We start from the raw sequence: 15,125 nt of genomic DNA on the forward strand, positions 1-15,125 counted from the left end.
AATAATTAAAGCTTTGTAAGTAGAATTGTATTCTATAAGCCCTAAGAATCTGATTTTTTAAAGATGGTGAGAATAGTCAGTGCTTTATGAAATCATCACCTACATTACATAATTTGTAACAGGCTTCCACAATTTGCTTCCAACCATTCTTCCTTTCTTATATGATCCATCATCTACTGTATCCTGCCCCCAACCCTGCAGAGTTCATGAGGAAAGAGTGTCAGTACTATATTCAGCACCTAAAACAGTGTCTAGCACAATAAATGCACACTAGATGAATGAACTAACCAATCCATTAATCTTTTCCTAGTTACTACATGTATATAAATGTCTCTCTACCTTTGTTAACATTTCATCAGCCTAGACTGATTTTCCAATGTTTTCGTTTTAACCCTTCTGCAAGAGTGAGTTCAAATGGCAACTCCTTCCTAGATTTGGAATTCCTCTCTAAATTCCCAGAAGATTATATTTGGATATCTAGTGTAATAGGGGATAGTTTAAACCTTATCTTTAGTCATTGGTTCCTGGCCTGTAACACCTAGCCAGAGCAATCCACACAGACAATATGATGGTAAAAGTAAATTTAATCTAAATTTTCACATGCATTGCCAGCTGTCAGTTCTTCCTAGGTTTCTGTTTATGCATATCTTCAAAAGCTAATTTGTGAGGTGTTCTTGAGGTCAAAAACTGTGTGGTTTTTCATGTCTAGCCCAAGTGACAAGCAATGTGCCTGGCACAGATAAATGGATACATCCAAGCATCGATCTTTGTATTAATTAATTAACCAGTGTGGTTGCGGGTAATGCTGGGGTAATTGTCTATACGTGATCTCATTTACTCTTTTAAGCTACAGAATTCCCTCATTAGAATGCTATCCCTGATCCCTTATTCTGGTATTTCTGAATTATCAGCAAAATATACATCTATTTCTAGATTAAATTCCCAAGCACAAGAGAATCTTAGACTAAATTGTCTACACCAGGGACTCTCAAAGATCTAGACTAGCAGCATCAGCACCTTCTGGGAACTGGTAGGAAAGCAAACTCTCTGGTTCACCCCAGGCTCACTAAATCAGAAACTCTAGGGGTGGGGCCCAGTGATCTGTGTTTTGGTATACACTTAAGTTTGAAAACTGGTCAGAAACTTGTCTTCACTCTTCTGACATGAACAATGCAATGTTCCCTGGACCCAACCAATGACGTCAATATCCCTGTTAAAACAGTCAAGTTCTTTGTTCAGAAGAAATTAAACTTCATTTTAAGCCAGACAATGGGGGAAAATATGATTTTAGAAATCAATATAATGAATTGATATCACTGCCATGCAGTTTTTATAGCATAATTTAAAATGAGTATTTCTTAACTACATTGTTTTGAACTGCATACCACAGCTGCATGGCACTCTATGGTTCCAAACAGGTAAAAATGATTAAAATAAAACCAGGCAAGATGAAGAGGAATCTTAAAGATTTTAAGACAATAATTCAGCCCCATGTAGAAGCAGAGGAAGTAGTAAGCTGAAGCGTCAAATGCTAACAACAAGCATAACAGTAGCAACTGTAATTATTGAGTACTAATTTTAGGTTTGGTTCTTAATATATATTTTCCTCATTTGTCTCATTAATCTTGAAAGAGAGTTATTGTACAAATTAGGAAGCAAGGATACAGAAATAGCTCTTACCCAAGTTACAGAGACTAAAAAAGTTGGTAGTCGTATGTTTGGTTTTAAGTCTTAGGATCTTTCTACCACACCACTGAGCTTCCTCGATAAGCAGAACAGTTATTCATTTCGAGGGTTAGAAAAAGAAGCTGCAAACCGATGCTTAATTAAGTCCTTAGGGGTGGAAGCCAGTATAAGGTACAGAAGAGCCTTGGATTCTCTCTTCAACCCACCTGATAATAGGCAGGGAGTCCCAGTGATTCCTCAAGCCTGTATCTCATAGGCCCAGGGCTTGAGTAAGACTAAGCCTGCAGAGATTGGGTATTCTGAAGGTTAATAAAATCCGTGCATATACAGTGGGACTAGTTTTTCAGTAACAAAAGAAGGTTGATTAGCTTAAAAGACTATAGTAAAGTATGCCTTAAGTGTTAAGTAGTGGTTAAGCTCATAGACTCTGAAGCCAGTCTGCAACTTACTAGCTGTGTGACCCGGGCAAATTACTTAACATCTCTGACTTTTCTAATCCCTAAAATAGGGATGACAATAGTGCCTGCCTCATTGGGTTTTTATGAGGCTTAAGTAAGTTAATATATGTAAAGCACGGTGCCTAAACATAGTAAACGCTGCATAAGCATTATTTCAGAAAATTCCGTTGTATTTTCAAATGTCCTTCCAATGTTTGACATGAATAAAGCATGAAGAATGAAGAGCATTTTTAAGTTTATCTGGATTTGTTTAAGTTTATAACTGAGCCCAACACCTATTACAGTTTTCTTCCAATAAAGCATAGGGAAAAAAATCTGCTTTTTGGGAAAAAAAACTGTAATAAAATATTAATAAAATATTTGGAAAAGTATAAAAGTCCACTCATAATTCAATCATCATTATCCAAGTATTGCCATCTTTTGCATATTACAATCTACTATTTGTCAATGACCAAACAAATTTTACATTATAATCAGTGCATGTAGCCACATTACTGTTTTTATAATTACCATTATGTCATAAACCCTTCTGATTACAACTCATGTTCATAAACATGTTAATAGCTGTTAAATATTTCCCTTTCTTTTATTCTGTGCATACTTTAAAAGTTTAGTTTATTAACCATGAAACCCTTAACCTTGGATAACTTTAATCTGGTAGCAAAAAATGCTTCTTCTGTCTAAAATGATCAGTAGCCAATCAAACTTTGGAAGAGATAATTATTGGTTTTTAAATTGTTTGAAGGCAATGAAGGACTGAGTGCAACTGTTTTTGAATAACATATTACTAATGATTGAGGACTAAAGAAAATCAAATTTTCTATCAATAATGTCAGTAAAACACTCAGCACTTGGATTGCTTGTCATTATTCTGTTAGTCTTTCTTTCTTTCTTTTTTTGAGACGAAGTTTCACTCTTGTTACCCAGGCTGGAGTGCAATGGCGCGATCTCGGCTCACCGCAACCTCCACCTCTTGGGTTCAGGCAATTCTCCTGCCTCAGCCTCCTGAGTAGCTGGGATTACAGGCACGCACCACCATGCCCAGCTAGCTAATCTTTCTTTTTTCTTTTCTTTTTCTTTCTTTCTTGTTTTTTTTTTTTTTTTTTTAGCAAGAAGGTGCTGGTTAGGGCTGGCAGAGAGAAGAAAACAATATCCACCGAATCAATTTCACATATGACTGATGTATAAATAAACTCATCTTAATTGTAAAGAGGACATATACGAGGTTGAAAAAAAGACGTTATAAAAACATAATGCACAATCTGCTAAGCAAAAGTATCATCAAGCTTGCCAAAAGAGATAGGAGAGAACAAGCAGCCAATCATAAATCTTTTTTTTTTTTTTTTTTTTTGAGACAGAGTCTCACTCTGTCGCCCAGGCTGAAGTGCAGTGGCGCAATCTTGGCTCCCTGCAACTTCCACCTCCCAGGTTCAAGCGATACTCCTGCCTCAGCCTCCCGAGTAGCTGGAATTACAGGAGCGCAGCACCACACACGGCTATTTTTTGTATTTTTAGTAGAGACGGAGTTTCACCATGTTGGTCAGGCTGGTCTCAAACTGCTGACCTCGTGATAATCCCACCTCGATCTCCCAAAGTGCTGGGATTACAGGCGTGAGCCGCCGCATCTGGCCACCAATCATAAATCTTTAAACAGCACGTATCCACTATAGTTCCCATACAGACACTTCACAAATGCTGGTTCTTCTTTTTTTTTCTTTTTTTTTTTTGAGACGGAGTTTCGCTCTTGTTACCCAGGCTGGAGTGCAATGGCGCAATCTCGGCTCACCGCAACCTCCGCCTCCTGGGTTCAGGCAATTCTCCTGCCTCAGCCTCCCGAGTAGCTGGGATTACAGGCACGCGCGACCATGCCCAGCTAATTTTTTGTATTTTTAGTAGAGACGGGTTTTCACCATGTTGACCAGGATGGTCTCGATCTCTTGACCTCGTGATCCACCCGCCTAGGCCTCCCAAAGTGCTGGGATTACAGGCTTGAGCCACCGCGCCCGGCCCAAATGCCGGTTCTTTCAATCCCAGAAGTGAAAAGAATCTTGCCTCTAATCCACTCTTGTTTTGCAGATGAAGAACAAAGCCATTGAAAGAAAGTGACCAGCTCAAACTGAAGATGGGGTGGGAATTAAGATTCAAATCCAGGTCTCCGGATTCCCAAGACAGGGTCTTTTCCACAAGGCCACTGCAGCCATCCATCAATTCAGACATAATTCCTGTGACCTATGTGACCACAATCATGCTATATACAAACTTTAGCCAAGTAGACTTTTTCCTCTGTCTTAGTGCTTGCTCACTCAGAATTTAATTAATCGCCCAATAGACTTACAAACCCAACAACTTCAGTTGCACAGTTCACAGCATTAAAAAGCTAGCTCAAACCCACACTGAGTCCTTAAAATTTGATGTGTGGTAATTATGATCACCCCGTTTTATTTTCTACAGAAGTTAAGCCTAAAGAGAATCAAGGAAGAATACAAACAAGCTTAAAATAACAATTTCTTTGTAATAAGAAAATAATGGGCAAACTGACTTTAAAAAGAGAGAGCGAGAGATTTAGTACATCAAGCTTCAGAGAGGAGAAGACATTTTTGCAAGTTTTATCCATAGAATAGAAGAACCAGAACTGAACCCAGATCTTCTAGCATTTAATAGATTAAATTAGAATAATCTCAGTAGTCTGTTAGATTAATATATTAGAATCTTAGTTATATTTTATGTGAGCCTGCACCATTTTTATTTTATGCCTCAGTGTATCACCAGGGTATACAGAATCATAATCCCACAGTATGCATACTCCAGTTGGAAAAAGCTCAGCAATAGCAGATTCTAAGGAAATACTGTGTGTTGAATCAATGGTCTTATTTTAAAAGGCTGACACTGAGTGGTCCATGCTATTGCCTTAGGTGCCTCCCTCACGTTCATGTTATTGAGGGTTTTACTATATATATGCATCATCTGTTTGCCTTTTATGCTAATGTGAATCAACGTCCATAGTTAAAAGTACCCATTTCACCTCATTTTAAATTATCTGTAGGCTTGCAAATAAAGAATGATTTACATGGAAACCTTTATCTTGATACATAGCAAATATTTCTCCTTTAAATCCCAGAAGAAAGAAGTCAAATTCAATTTTAAACAGTGCTGGAATAGTTGAAAATATTTTGAAATGAAGGAAGAGCCTTTAGATGCAATGTGTAAATATCTAATTTTGAACTTTCCAGATTTAAACAATTAGAATGATAGTATAATAAATCTTATATAATAGTCTTGTTTGTAGAGTATCTAAACCCAATTTATTATAATATGTGAAAGAGACTAACAGCAAAAAGAAAAAAAACACACATTTTGAAACAGGAAGCATATCTAGATTTTTCAGTTTCTAATTATCTGAAAAGAAATTTCCCAGTGTGCCTGTGTTGAGGTTTGTCCAATCTGTTTTAGTGGCATCAGTACCTGAGGATTCAAGGAAAACCCGATTGTTTCACATGAGTGATAACTGTAGAAATGAATGAGGAAGGGAGAAATTGGCATTGCTGCCTCCTCCTACCTGCTTGTTAAAGGAATCTTTGGTGCGTTTAGTTATCTTCGGAATGGCCTCTGAAAGTTTCTGGATTCCTTTTCTGCAGTCTAGTCCCTTGGGGCTGCTTCTCAGGCTAATGGCCAATCCACAAACAAAAGAGAAACCACAGAATGGCAGCTTCCCTTTACTTCTTTCACATAGTTTAAAGCCCAATTTTAATTATGTGTGCTTTTTGAATCATTAGTGGGGCTTGTTTCAGGTAAAAAGCCAGGCAGAGTATGTGCTAGAGAAAAAAGAAAAGATCTGTGAAGGGGCAACAGGTGTCCTTTGGGACTTCTGCATAGGTGCCATCAGCGGCATCGCAGCAGTTAAATACCACGGCCTCCCTGGGTGGGAGTCTCACATTCCCGAAGATGAGGAGACAGGGACTATTTCAAAAAGTAACTGGAGAGATGAGAAAGCTAAAATTAGAACTATTGACATAGATCCCAAAAAAATCCTACCGTGCTCTGCATGCAAGCATGCAAATAAGGAGATGAGGAAGAAGATGCTGGGGAAAATGGCATGTCATCTTAGCCTCAAACCCTTGCCATCTATTTTGCATATCTATTTTCAATCCCAAGTCTGTACTACAGAAATGAAGTCTCCCTTCTACACATACTCTCTTAACACTAAAGAGGGTGATAATAAAAGACAAGGCCCAGGCAGTAGGAGTCCTAAAGTGTTCCTGATAAAGAACACATGTATGTGTTAGTTTCATAGTAACCACCTTGGAAATTATCTATGGATTCATAATTGAGGATGTACATCCTCATCACCTGAGTGCTTCTTAAATATCTGAGTTCCAAGTAGTACAGGATGTCCAGTAGTTCTGAGATGCACCCCTGACCGAACCACGGTTAGTGGCCCGAATTTACACAGTTTATGTTTTAAACCCATCCAAGGTGTAATTCATCCCCAAACCCATACGATGTTATATAACTGCCTCAAAACAAAGCCCTAGCAAAATAGAGACAAATTCAGGTGTTGGGGAAGTTACTATTAAAACTGTAGAATAAGCACAAAAGAAATCTCTTTTGGTAAATTACAACTTTTGTGGAAGTTAATGCAGATGATTTATTGAGTGCCTATGCAGTATACTTGCTGCTAAAACTGCAAAGATGGCAGAGGACCAATTTCTACCATCCAGGATCTCAGAGCCTAGAGAAAAGAGGAACACAGCTAAAAAATTAGGAAAGTCAGATCATAATTCCAAAGAGTTCTAACTACTTTATTAGCATAAGTTTTATTTCATAATCATGACATTATGGTGTGGAGCTTGTGGTGGGTATAATAATTCCTGTTTTACAGAGAAACAGAGGTAAGATGAATTGCCTAAATCCTTCAGTCTTTATGAGCCTTTGTTTTGTTATCTATAAAATAAAGTCAAAATGCCCAATGACAGGGTTTTAAGGGAGATCACGCGTATTAAAAGCCTTTTGAAAAAGTACAAAGTGTCTCATGAATGTTATTGATGCTGTAAATACGTGACAAATCAGGAAACTCAATATTAACAGATGCAATAAACAATTATTGGTCACTCAGTAGCCACAAAACACCAAACCAACTAAGGTTTGTACATCAAAAACTTAAAAGCATAAAAGAACAGAGATAAAGGAATGGCATGGCAAGTAGGTTGGCCTCCCCTAGACTCATTACTGAGGCTAACAAGCCTTATAATAACCTAAGGCAGGAAACAGGTTAGGCAGGTAGCTAGTTGGATGGAATACCTTTTATAGCAGATACATAGCTTGAATTCAAATGTTCTCCCACACAATAATTTTGTTTAAATAAACCCAAGGGGAAACAAAAGCCAGGAATTATTTCTGTGGACAATTACGTGCTTCTTTGGAGCTTATTAATCACTGTAAGACTTTGTAGCCTAGCTTCCCAGCTAACCTACTAGAACTCTGAAAGATGAATGGAGAAGACACATCAAATATTAGAAATAACATTTCTTAATCCTGTTCATGTATCCCTACACTGTAAGCTTTTAGAGGGCAAGTCAATAAATTCTTTCCCCCGAATTTAAAAATGTGCCTGGAACAATGTGGCAACTCGATATTTTAAATTAAATGAAATGGACCCCCTTTGATATTTAAGAATCTTGAGACCCAGAGAGGAAAAGATCTGTCCAAATTTACACCATGGGAGCTGGGGTAAGAACCTGGGTTTCCTATGCCCAGTGACTATATATCATGATTTTCCTGAATTATATTTTACTTATCTCACTATATATACTGGCTCAGTCTTTCATTGTTATTGTTGTTATTGTTTAACCACAAAGTAGCTCTTCTTAAAATCACTTTCCAGTTTTGATATACTAATAGACATTTCCTTTCTCCCCTGCAGAGTAAATCTTTCTGGCTTCAGAGAAATGACTGTTCTATACCTTAAATGTGTTGGTCCATGCCCCTGACTGAATTCTGATGGCTGGTGTGAAATCTACAACAGAGAATCGAGTCTTCCTTGGGAATACATGTGCAGGTCTCTATTGAGAAAGCAGGTCAAGTTATTCCCTTCCATGTTCTGGAATCACACTGATGTTTCCGGGAGCCCTTCTGGTAGCTAAATTTCCCACTCTCCCAATTTACAATCTCTGGATGCAGGAAGTTGACATAAGAAACTAATTAAGACTATCCAATGCATATAATCTGAATCCCTACTATGCGAACTAAAATGTTCTACCTGAGGTAGACACCTAGGTGTTTGTTGGAATGTTAGAGGCTCATATTATGCCCACAAGAAGGTTAATACCTTAGCGAAGATATAGAAGAGTGAAATCGTCAAGATCAGAGACTGCATCTTAGTTTTCTTTCATATGCTCAGAACTCAGCACATTCGGTACATATCAGGTGCTCAATAAATATTTGTTTAAATAAAAAGCATAAAAATTATGTTGATTGCAAGAAATGCAGTATGTGGGGGACAAACAAGTACTTAGGTCATACAAATTATACCAATAAAATATTAATTGAATGTGGCAAGGGACACGTCAAAGGAATCTCAAAAGGGTTGAACAGAGATGTATGACAATAGAAGAAGATAAAGCTAGATTCACTCTGTTTAGAAGTGCCTTGATTCAAGTAGTCAAATATTATCACATTACCATGAGTTAACGGCAGACTTTGTTTCAGGAGTTTAAAAGGAATGTAGAGAATAAATATTTAAGGATAATTGGGGGTGGAAAGTAAGTGATTGGAGGATGAGCAGCGAGGGTATTTAAAAGTGAATTTATTTTCTGATCTCACTATGAGGCACGCAGTTTCTTTTTCATTTCATTTCTGTTGTTCCCAAAAACAACCGAAAGACCTAGAACATAATCACATATCCATGAGCCTCCATATTGACTAGTCAGATAATACCAAATCTTCTCTACTGAGGTGCCTGGAGTGGTGTCATCCATTCTTAGTTACAATCAGTTCTCTGCGATCTACATCAGTGCTTCTCAAATTTTAAAGTGCATAAAAACGACCATTAGATTTTGTTGAAATCCAGATTTGATTTGGTAGATCTGGGGTAGGGACTGAGATTCTGCATTTCTAAGAAGTTCTCAGGTGATGCAAATGCTGCTGGTTTGTGGACCACCAGTAGTAATGCCCCACATCAGTGGCTAACTCTGGCCATCCATTAGCATCACTTGGGAGCCATTTAAAAATACTTACGCCAGGGTGTGGTGGCTCACGCCTATAATCCCAGCACTTTGGGAGGCTGAGATGGGGGGATTACCTAAGGTCAGGGGTTCGAGACCAACCTGGCCAACATAGTGAAACCCCATCTCTACTAAAAACACAAAAAATTAGCTGGGCTTGGTGGTGGGTGCCTGTAATCCCAGTTACTTGGGAGGCTGAGGCAGGAGAATTGCTTGAACCTGGGAGGCAGAGGTCGCAGTGAGCCGAGATTGCTCCACTGCCCTCCAGCCTGGGCAACAATAGCAAAACTCCATCTCAAAAAAAAAGAAAAGAAAACACACACACACACACACACACACACAAAACAAAACAAACAAAAACTTATGCCCAGATTCCACTCCAGAACTAATTAAACCCAAATCATTAAGTGTATGGCCTAAGCATCTTTACATTTGAAAAGCTCTACAGGTGTTTCTACAGATAATATGCCAGCTTGAGGCCAGAAATCTACCTAGACAAAGAAAGTCATGATATAGGTGGGGGTCAGGGAGAGGTGAGTGGGGTGTGTGTGTGTGTGTGTGTGAGAGAGAGAGAGAGAGAGAGAGAGAGAGAGAGAGAGAGAGAGGAGAGGAAAAGACAGGAGGGGGAAGGGAAGGAAGAGGAGGGGAGGGGAGGGGAGGAGAGGGGAGGGAAAGAGAAGGGAAGGGATAGAAAAGGAGAGGATAGAAGCAGGGAGGAGAGGAGAGGGGAGGAGAGGAGAGTGAAAGGAATAGAAAAGGATGTGAGAGAAGAGGGGAGGAGAGGAAGGGAGGGAGAGGGAAGGGAGGGAAGGAAGGCAGGAAGGCAGGCTGCCTCTTTCCTCACTCTAAATCATGCTTTTCAAACATTAACGTGCATGCAAATTACCTAGGTATTTTGTCAAAATTCAAATTCTCATTCAATAGACCTGGAGTAAAGATGGAGATTTTGAAGTTCTAAAAACTTTGTCTGCAAACCACATTTTGACAATTAAGGGTCTAAATCAGTGATTTCCAAACACTGCTGTACCTAGGGACCTCTAAAGAAAACACCTATGCTTTTTTCTTCCACCCCAATCTTCTAATTTTGTTGGTATGGGGTGCCACCCCAGGATGAGTGTTTAGAAAGTATGTCAGGTGATTCTAATGTGCAGCAAACTTTGTGAAACACTGGTCTAAATACTAAACACTTTCTCTCATTGAAGAATCTCAGGTCCTTAAGATATGCAAGGCACAAATTCTGTCAGAGCCGCTCAGACTGTGTACCAACCCAAATCTTTGGGACAATGTTAAATACATGGTGCACAAAAACCACTGAAATTAGATCATAAATTAAACTTTAGGTCAATTGATTTATTTTCCTCTCTTCTTTACCCTGTATGACAGGGAGTGATGCAAAGTTGTAAATAAGGAAGCAAAAATAAATGATCTTATTTTTAAATAGCTGAAGTTCAACTATCTGGACACTGAACAAATGCTCTAAGAAAGGTTTACAAATGCTAGAGGTAATGTGAAGGTTGTCAAGTGTTGGCCATGGGATTCAAGATTCGACGGGCCATTAGATTAGCATATGGGATGGGTAACTCTCTTGAACCCTCAACTGAATCATGCAATATGACTCTGACTCTATCTTTAAAGTGTTTCTAATAGAAAAGTATTATATATACATATATTTGAGAATGTCTTCCTAGAATTAGATTTGAATCTGTTGGGGAAAGAAGTTTGTACATGGCAGCAGAAAATGTGAAAGGTGCACCAATTAGAATGAAACACGGATACACATTTCTCTTGATACACTCTTTTTGGCTGGAATAAAAATTTCAAGTTAGCTACCATCGTTCACTGTGCCATTTGCATCAACTTAGAAAGTGAGGCCAATGTGTAAGTAATTAGCCATTCTTAATCTGATTACCAAGTGGCTAACTCAGCTTCATTAAGAAAGTCCAGGAACTAACATGCATAAAGACTTTCATCATATTTTTCTGTCAGAGGTAATTATGGGACCTCTGCAAAATGTCCACAATGTTGGCTTATGGCAAAAGTCTTCATTGCCTTTGGATCAGTGCTGTGATTCACTATATCATTGCTATTTTGTTTGATATAGAACTTCTGAACTTATTCTTCCCAGATATATTTCTGAGATTCTTTCTCCTTTCCGAACTCAAAAGACTGAATAACTAGAACACTACGGTTAGCAATCTGATAATTAAACCGCCTGGAATGCTGAGTGACATGTAGCATGTTTTATGGGCAATTAAGGAAAATAAAAGATTATTGCTGAGGGATATAGCCTCTTTTTATGATAGGCCAGGAATTGGTATATACATTGGAGGCAAAACTTACCAAGAGCCCTTGTCAAATAACAAAATTTAATGACCAAATACCAGGTGTCATTTAAGCAAGAAAAACTGTTTTGTAGTAAAATGATACTCTTTCTGTTGTTAACCTTATGTTCCAGAAATACTTAATCAACTAAAATATTATTGGTCTTTATGTGTTAAGAAGGACTGGCTTTTTATTTTAAAATGGATTCTATAATAGAGGTAATAATATATGCCTCATGTATATTTACAGGCATGAATTCTCTCACATAGGTACATCATTGTGAGACATGGAGTTGCCCATCAATGTATTATAAGAATAATTTGCTTGAACAGAAAATTGCCAGCTAGTCTTAATCCATGTTGATTCAGCTCTTTTTACACTATAAATGCTTACCTAGATTCAAATACTTTAAATCTACCAATTAAATACTCAGAATACTTTATTGAACATAGAACTGCTATTATTCAACACTCCAGTTTCATTAATCAGTCCAGAAATAGGTAACTCACCACCACTCCCTGATCCTAAGTACATTACCACAGTGACTGACATCCCTGGTTTAAAAATAAAATCTTGTTTCAAATATAGCTTCCCGAGTTCTGGGTAATGAATATAGTTTCATAGAAGTTGACATCATTTCTTCTGATTTCGCCAGAATTAAATACATCCAGTATGCCTCCTGGATATCTGACCACCATATCACTAAAGGCCCTCACAATCTGGTGGGCGTTTTAAGGAGAAGGAGAAACAGACCTGCATAGATGGGGTTAAAGCCAAAAGATATCTAATCTTGTGATTGTAACAGTTATTGTGTTTATGTGTGTTCAATATGCCATTCAGAAGTGGATTTTTACAGTTCATTTTTCAGTTGGTATGTATACATTATGCAGATTTGCTTATGAGGAGAACATTAATGTATACATGTCCAGAACTAGTAAATGCATTATGCTTGGAAGCCAAGCAGTTCTCCGATACACTGTTCTTCTTAGAGGTCAGTTCTAACGCATGCTGTTTCAAATAGACCCAATTTCTCTGCTGATATGTATTCAAAATGCAGTAGGATGTGGTCATACACACCCAGAAATACCATCTTCATGAGGTGGGGGTGGAGAAATTCAAACATTTTTTTTAGCAATGCATTATTGGATATCAGATACAAACGTGCCCGTCAGCAATTCTAAAGCAACTGAAATAGATTTATTTGAGTCCATCCATTATATAGAAAAGATATTGCTTTACTAACACATACCTCCTCCTCCTCCATTTTGGGGGGACTCCCCCCACCTCCCCCCCCAAAAAAACTCATCACACTTCACTACGCAACTGATGGAGTATTAAACACAGTCTTCCAAGCTGTGGGAGTTAAAAAGAAGTCGCCTTCCTGCCACACTTCCCCGGTGCTGCAACGGACATAGCATCTCCTCCTCTATCGACCTAGTATGATGCTCGCTCCCCAAGCACTGCAGTCCCCTCGCCGAGGACTGCCTTGGCCACACGCACATGCAACGGGAAGTCCCCCGAAAGGGACAACCACATACCTTTGCTCTCCATTTCCGTCCCTTTCGAGTGCTGGGAAGTTCAATGGAAGTTGGCCGGAAGATGTGGGCCCGCTTCAGATTCCCAAATCTGGGAAGCCAATCTGATGATTTCGCCCGTACTTCCTTCCTTCCCCTCAGGCTTCCTGAAAGATGGGATTTCTTAAACCTTGAAGCTGCAATCAGCCACCAAAGGACACTTAGGAGCAGCAGCAGATTGCCTCTACAGGGGATACGTTGCGACGCGCATCTGATACGGAAATGCATGCACCGTGCCCGCTCCGATTTTTTTTTTTTTTTTTTTTTTTTTTTTTTTTTACCTGGGGCTGGAAGCTGCAGGCAGGAGCTGTCCTCCGAGCGTGGTGCTGCAGGTGTAGTGACAGATCATCCCACTTTGCTCTCTGGATGTACAGATTTGCATGGGCGCTGGCACGCATGCGCAGGGTGTCCCCCCCTCCCTTTTTCACCGCCTCCCGCTCCCCCGCCCCCTTCGCCTCGCTCCCCAATTCGGTCCTCAGTGATCCCAGCTGAGGAGCTGTAGCATTCGGTCACGGGGAAGCGCTGCTAAAAATAAACTCCGGACCGGATTTTCCTCTGCAAACCAGAAAATGGATTGGACTGGTACTGTGTGTATCAGTCCCACGCGATTTTCCAGGACGGATTACTGAAGTCTTCGAGGAGGCTAGGGTCTCTAGGCAAGGTATGGTTTTATTCAGAAGGCAGAGAGGAGAGATATACGAACCGTTTTTAATGTTCACAATTTGGGTTTCTCTTTCTACTTGCTGCAGTAACTTCCCAGCTGTCTGCTTCCCTCTCTTCTCCCCACCGACTTCACATTGCTTGTTACATTCCTGTATGTGTTTTTTTTTTTGTTTGTTTGGGGAGTGGGGTGAGAGTAGTTATGGAACTGTCAAAGGTTAATATTCTCCCGCTTCTTTGTTACTCAAACTCAGTGTTTTCCTGCCTGCCTCCACCTCAAAACTGTTCCATGAACAGGCTCCAAGGCTTCTAAAGTTCTCTAAGCAAAGACACCGAAGACATTTTGAGGTACTCCTTTTAGCTTTTTTCCAACAACCTGCAAGAAGTCCCCAAAGGTGGGGAAGTCCCTTATTGATAAGTACTTCCAAATGCAACACATCATCATTTTTGTGAAGTTGCAGGAATAGAGTATTTTTCTTGTACAGAGCTCTAGAGAAAGATGCAAAGCCAAAAATCTCTTCAAGTGCTACTTTCATACATTTTTTAAAAGTCCACACTGTATTTAGTTTATATATTAAATGTTTAATAGGAAAAATTGTGTTGCATTTACTACCTTTTTTTTTCAATAGTCCAAATTTTCCTGAGATGATTCTCTCTCCATGAGAATAATAATCTTATTCTCCAGCATAAAAAACAAGTCCAGAAAACTCTGTTACCTGGAATGTATAAGGAAGGAGATGTGCAGATTAGTCCCATACTCGAGTTTACACAAACATCTTTCCATAGTAGGCTTCTAGTCCCAATTTTCCAAACGCTGAAATACAATAAAATGTACTCCCAACAAGAAACCTGAAGTTATCTCTAATTCAGTCTTTTTCTGGTGATTCAGAGGGCAGCCTTTGATTTTCCAATGCCTTAGGGCCATGATTACAAATATTAACCGGGGATGGTTCATCCAGACATTGACTGCTGTGGGCGAGCAATGCCTGGATCCACTCAGTACTGAGGAGTATGGAATTGCAGAGGCCACAACCTAGGGCCTACCAAGTTTTAGGCTCTCCATTTGTATGCCAAAGTAAATGTTTGGAAAAATCGCAAAATTTCTTTTCAATGTTGAATAAGCTTAGGAAGTAGGCTAAAGGTGGGAGTAGTGTTGCTCCTTAAGAATAATAGTCTATTTCATTGAGATGAATAATTTCTGCTCT

The 15,125-nt window shown here is 39.1% G+C and overlaps 1 protein-coding gene across 3 annotated transcripts in view; it reads right to left on the minus strand.

Moving 5' to 3' along the window:
• FGF12 (fibroblast growth factor 12) overlaps positions 1 to 13,624 on the minus strand; it is a 584,819-nt gene extending 571,195 nt beyond the window's left edge. For 2 of the 3 annotated variants that reach the window (XM_003734814.6, XM_078350516.1), the window contains exons 1-2: positions 13,542 to 13,624; positions 13,225 to 13,367 (exon numbers count right to left, since the gene is read on the minus strand). In XM_003734814.6, coding sequence (XP_003734862.1) covers positions 13,225 to 13,237 — 13 coding nt within the window. In that variant the 5' untranslated portion in view covers positions 13,238 to 13,367; positions 13,542 to 13,624. The remainder of the gene's footprint in view (positions 1 to 13,224; positions 13,368 to 13,541) is intronic. The other variant, XM_035276103.3, reaches the window with a different exon arrangement.
• Positions 13,625 to 15,125: the final 1,501 nt, after the last annotated feature.

This window comes from Callithrix jacchus, chromosome 15 (genome assembly GCF_049354715.1).
Source record: "Callithrix jacchus isolate 240 chromosome 15, calJac240_pri, whole genome shotgun sequence".
Lineage (NCBI taxonomy): Eukaryota > Metazoa > Chordata > Mammalia > Primates > Cebidae > Callithrix > Callithrix jacchus.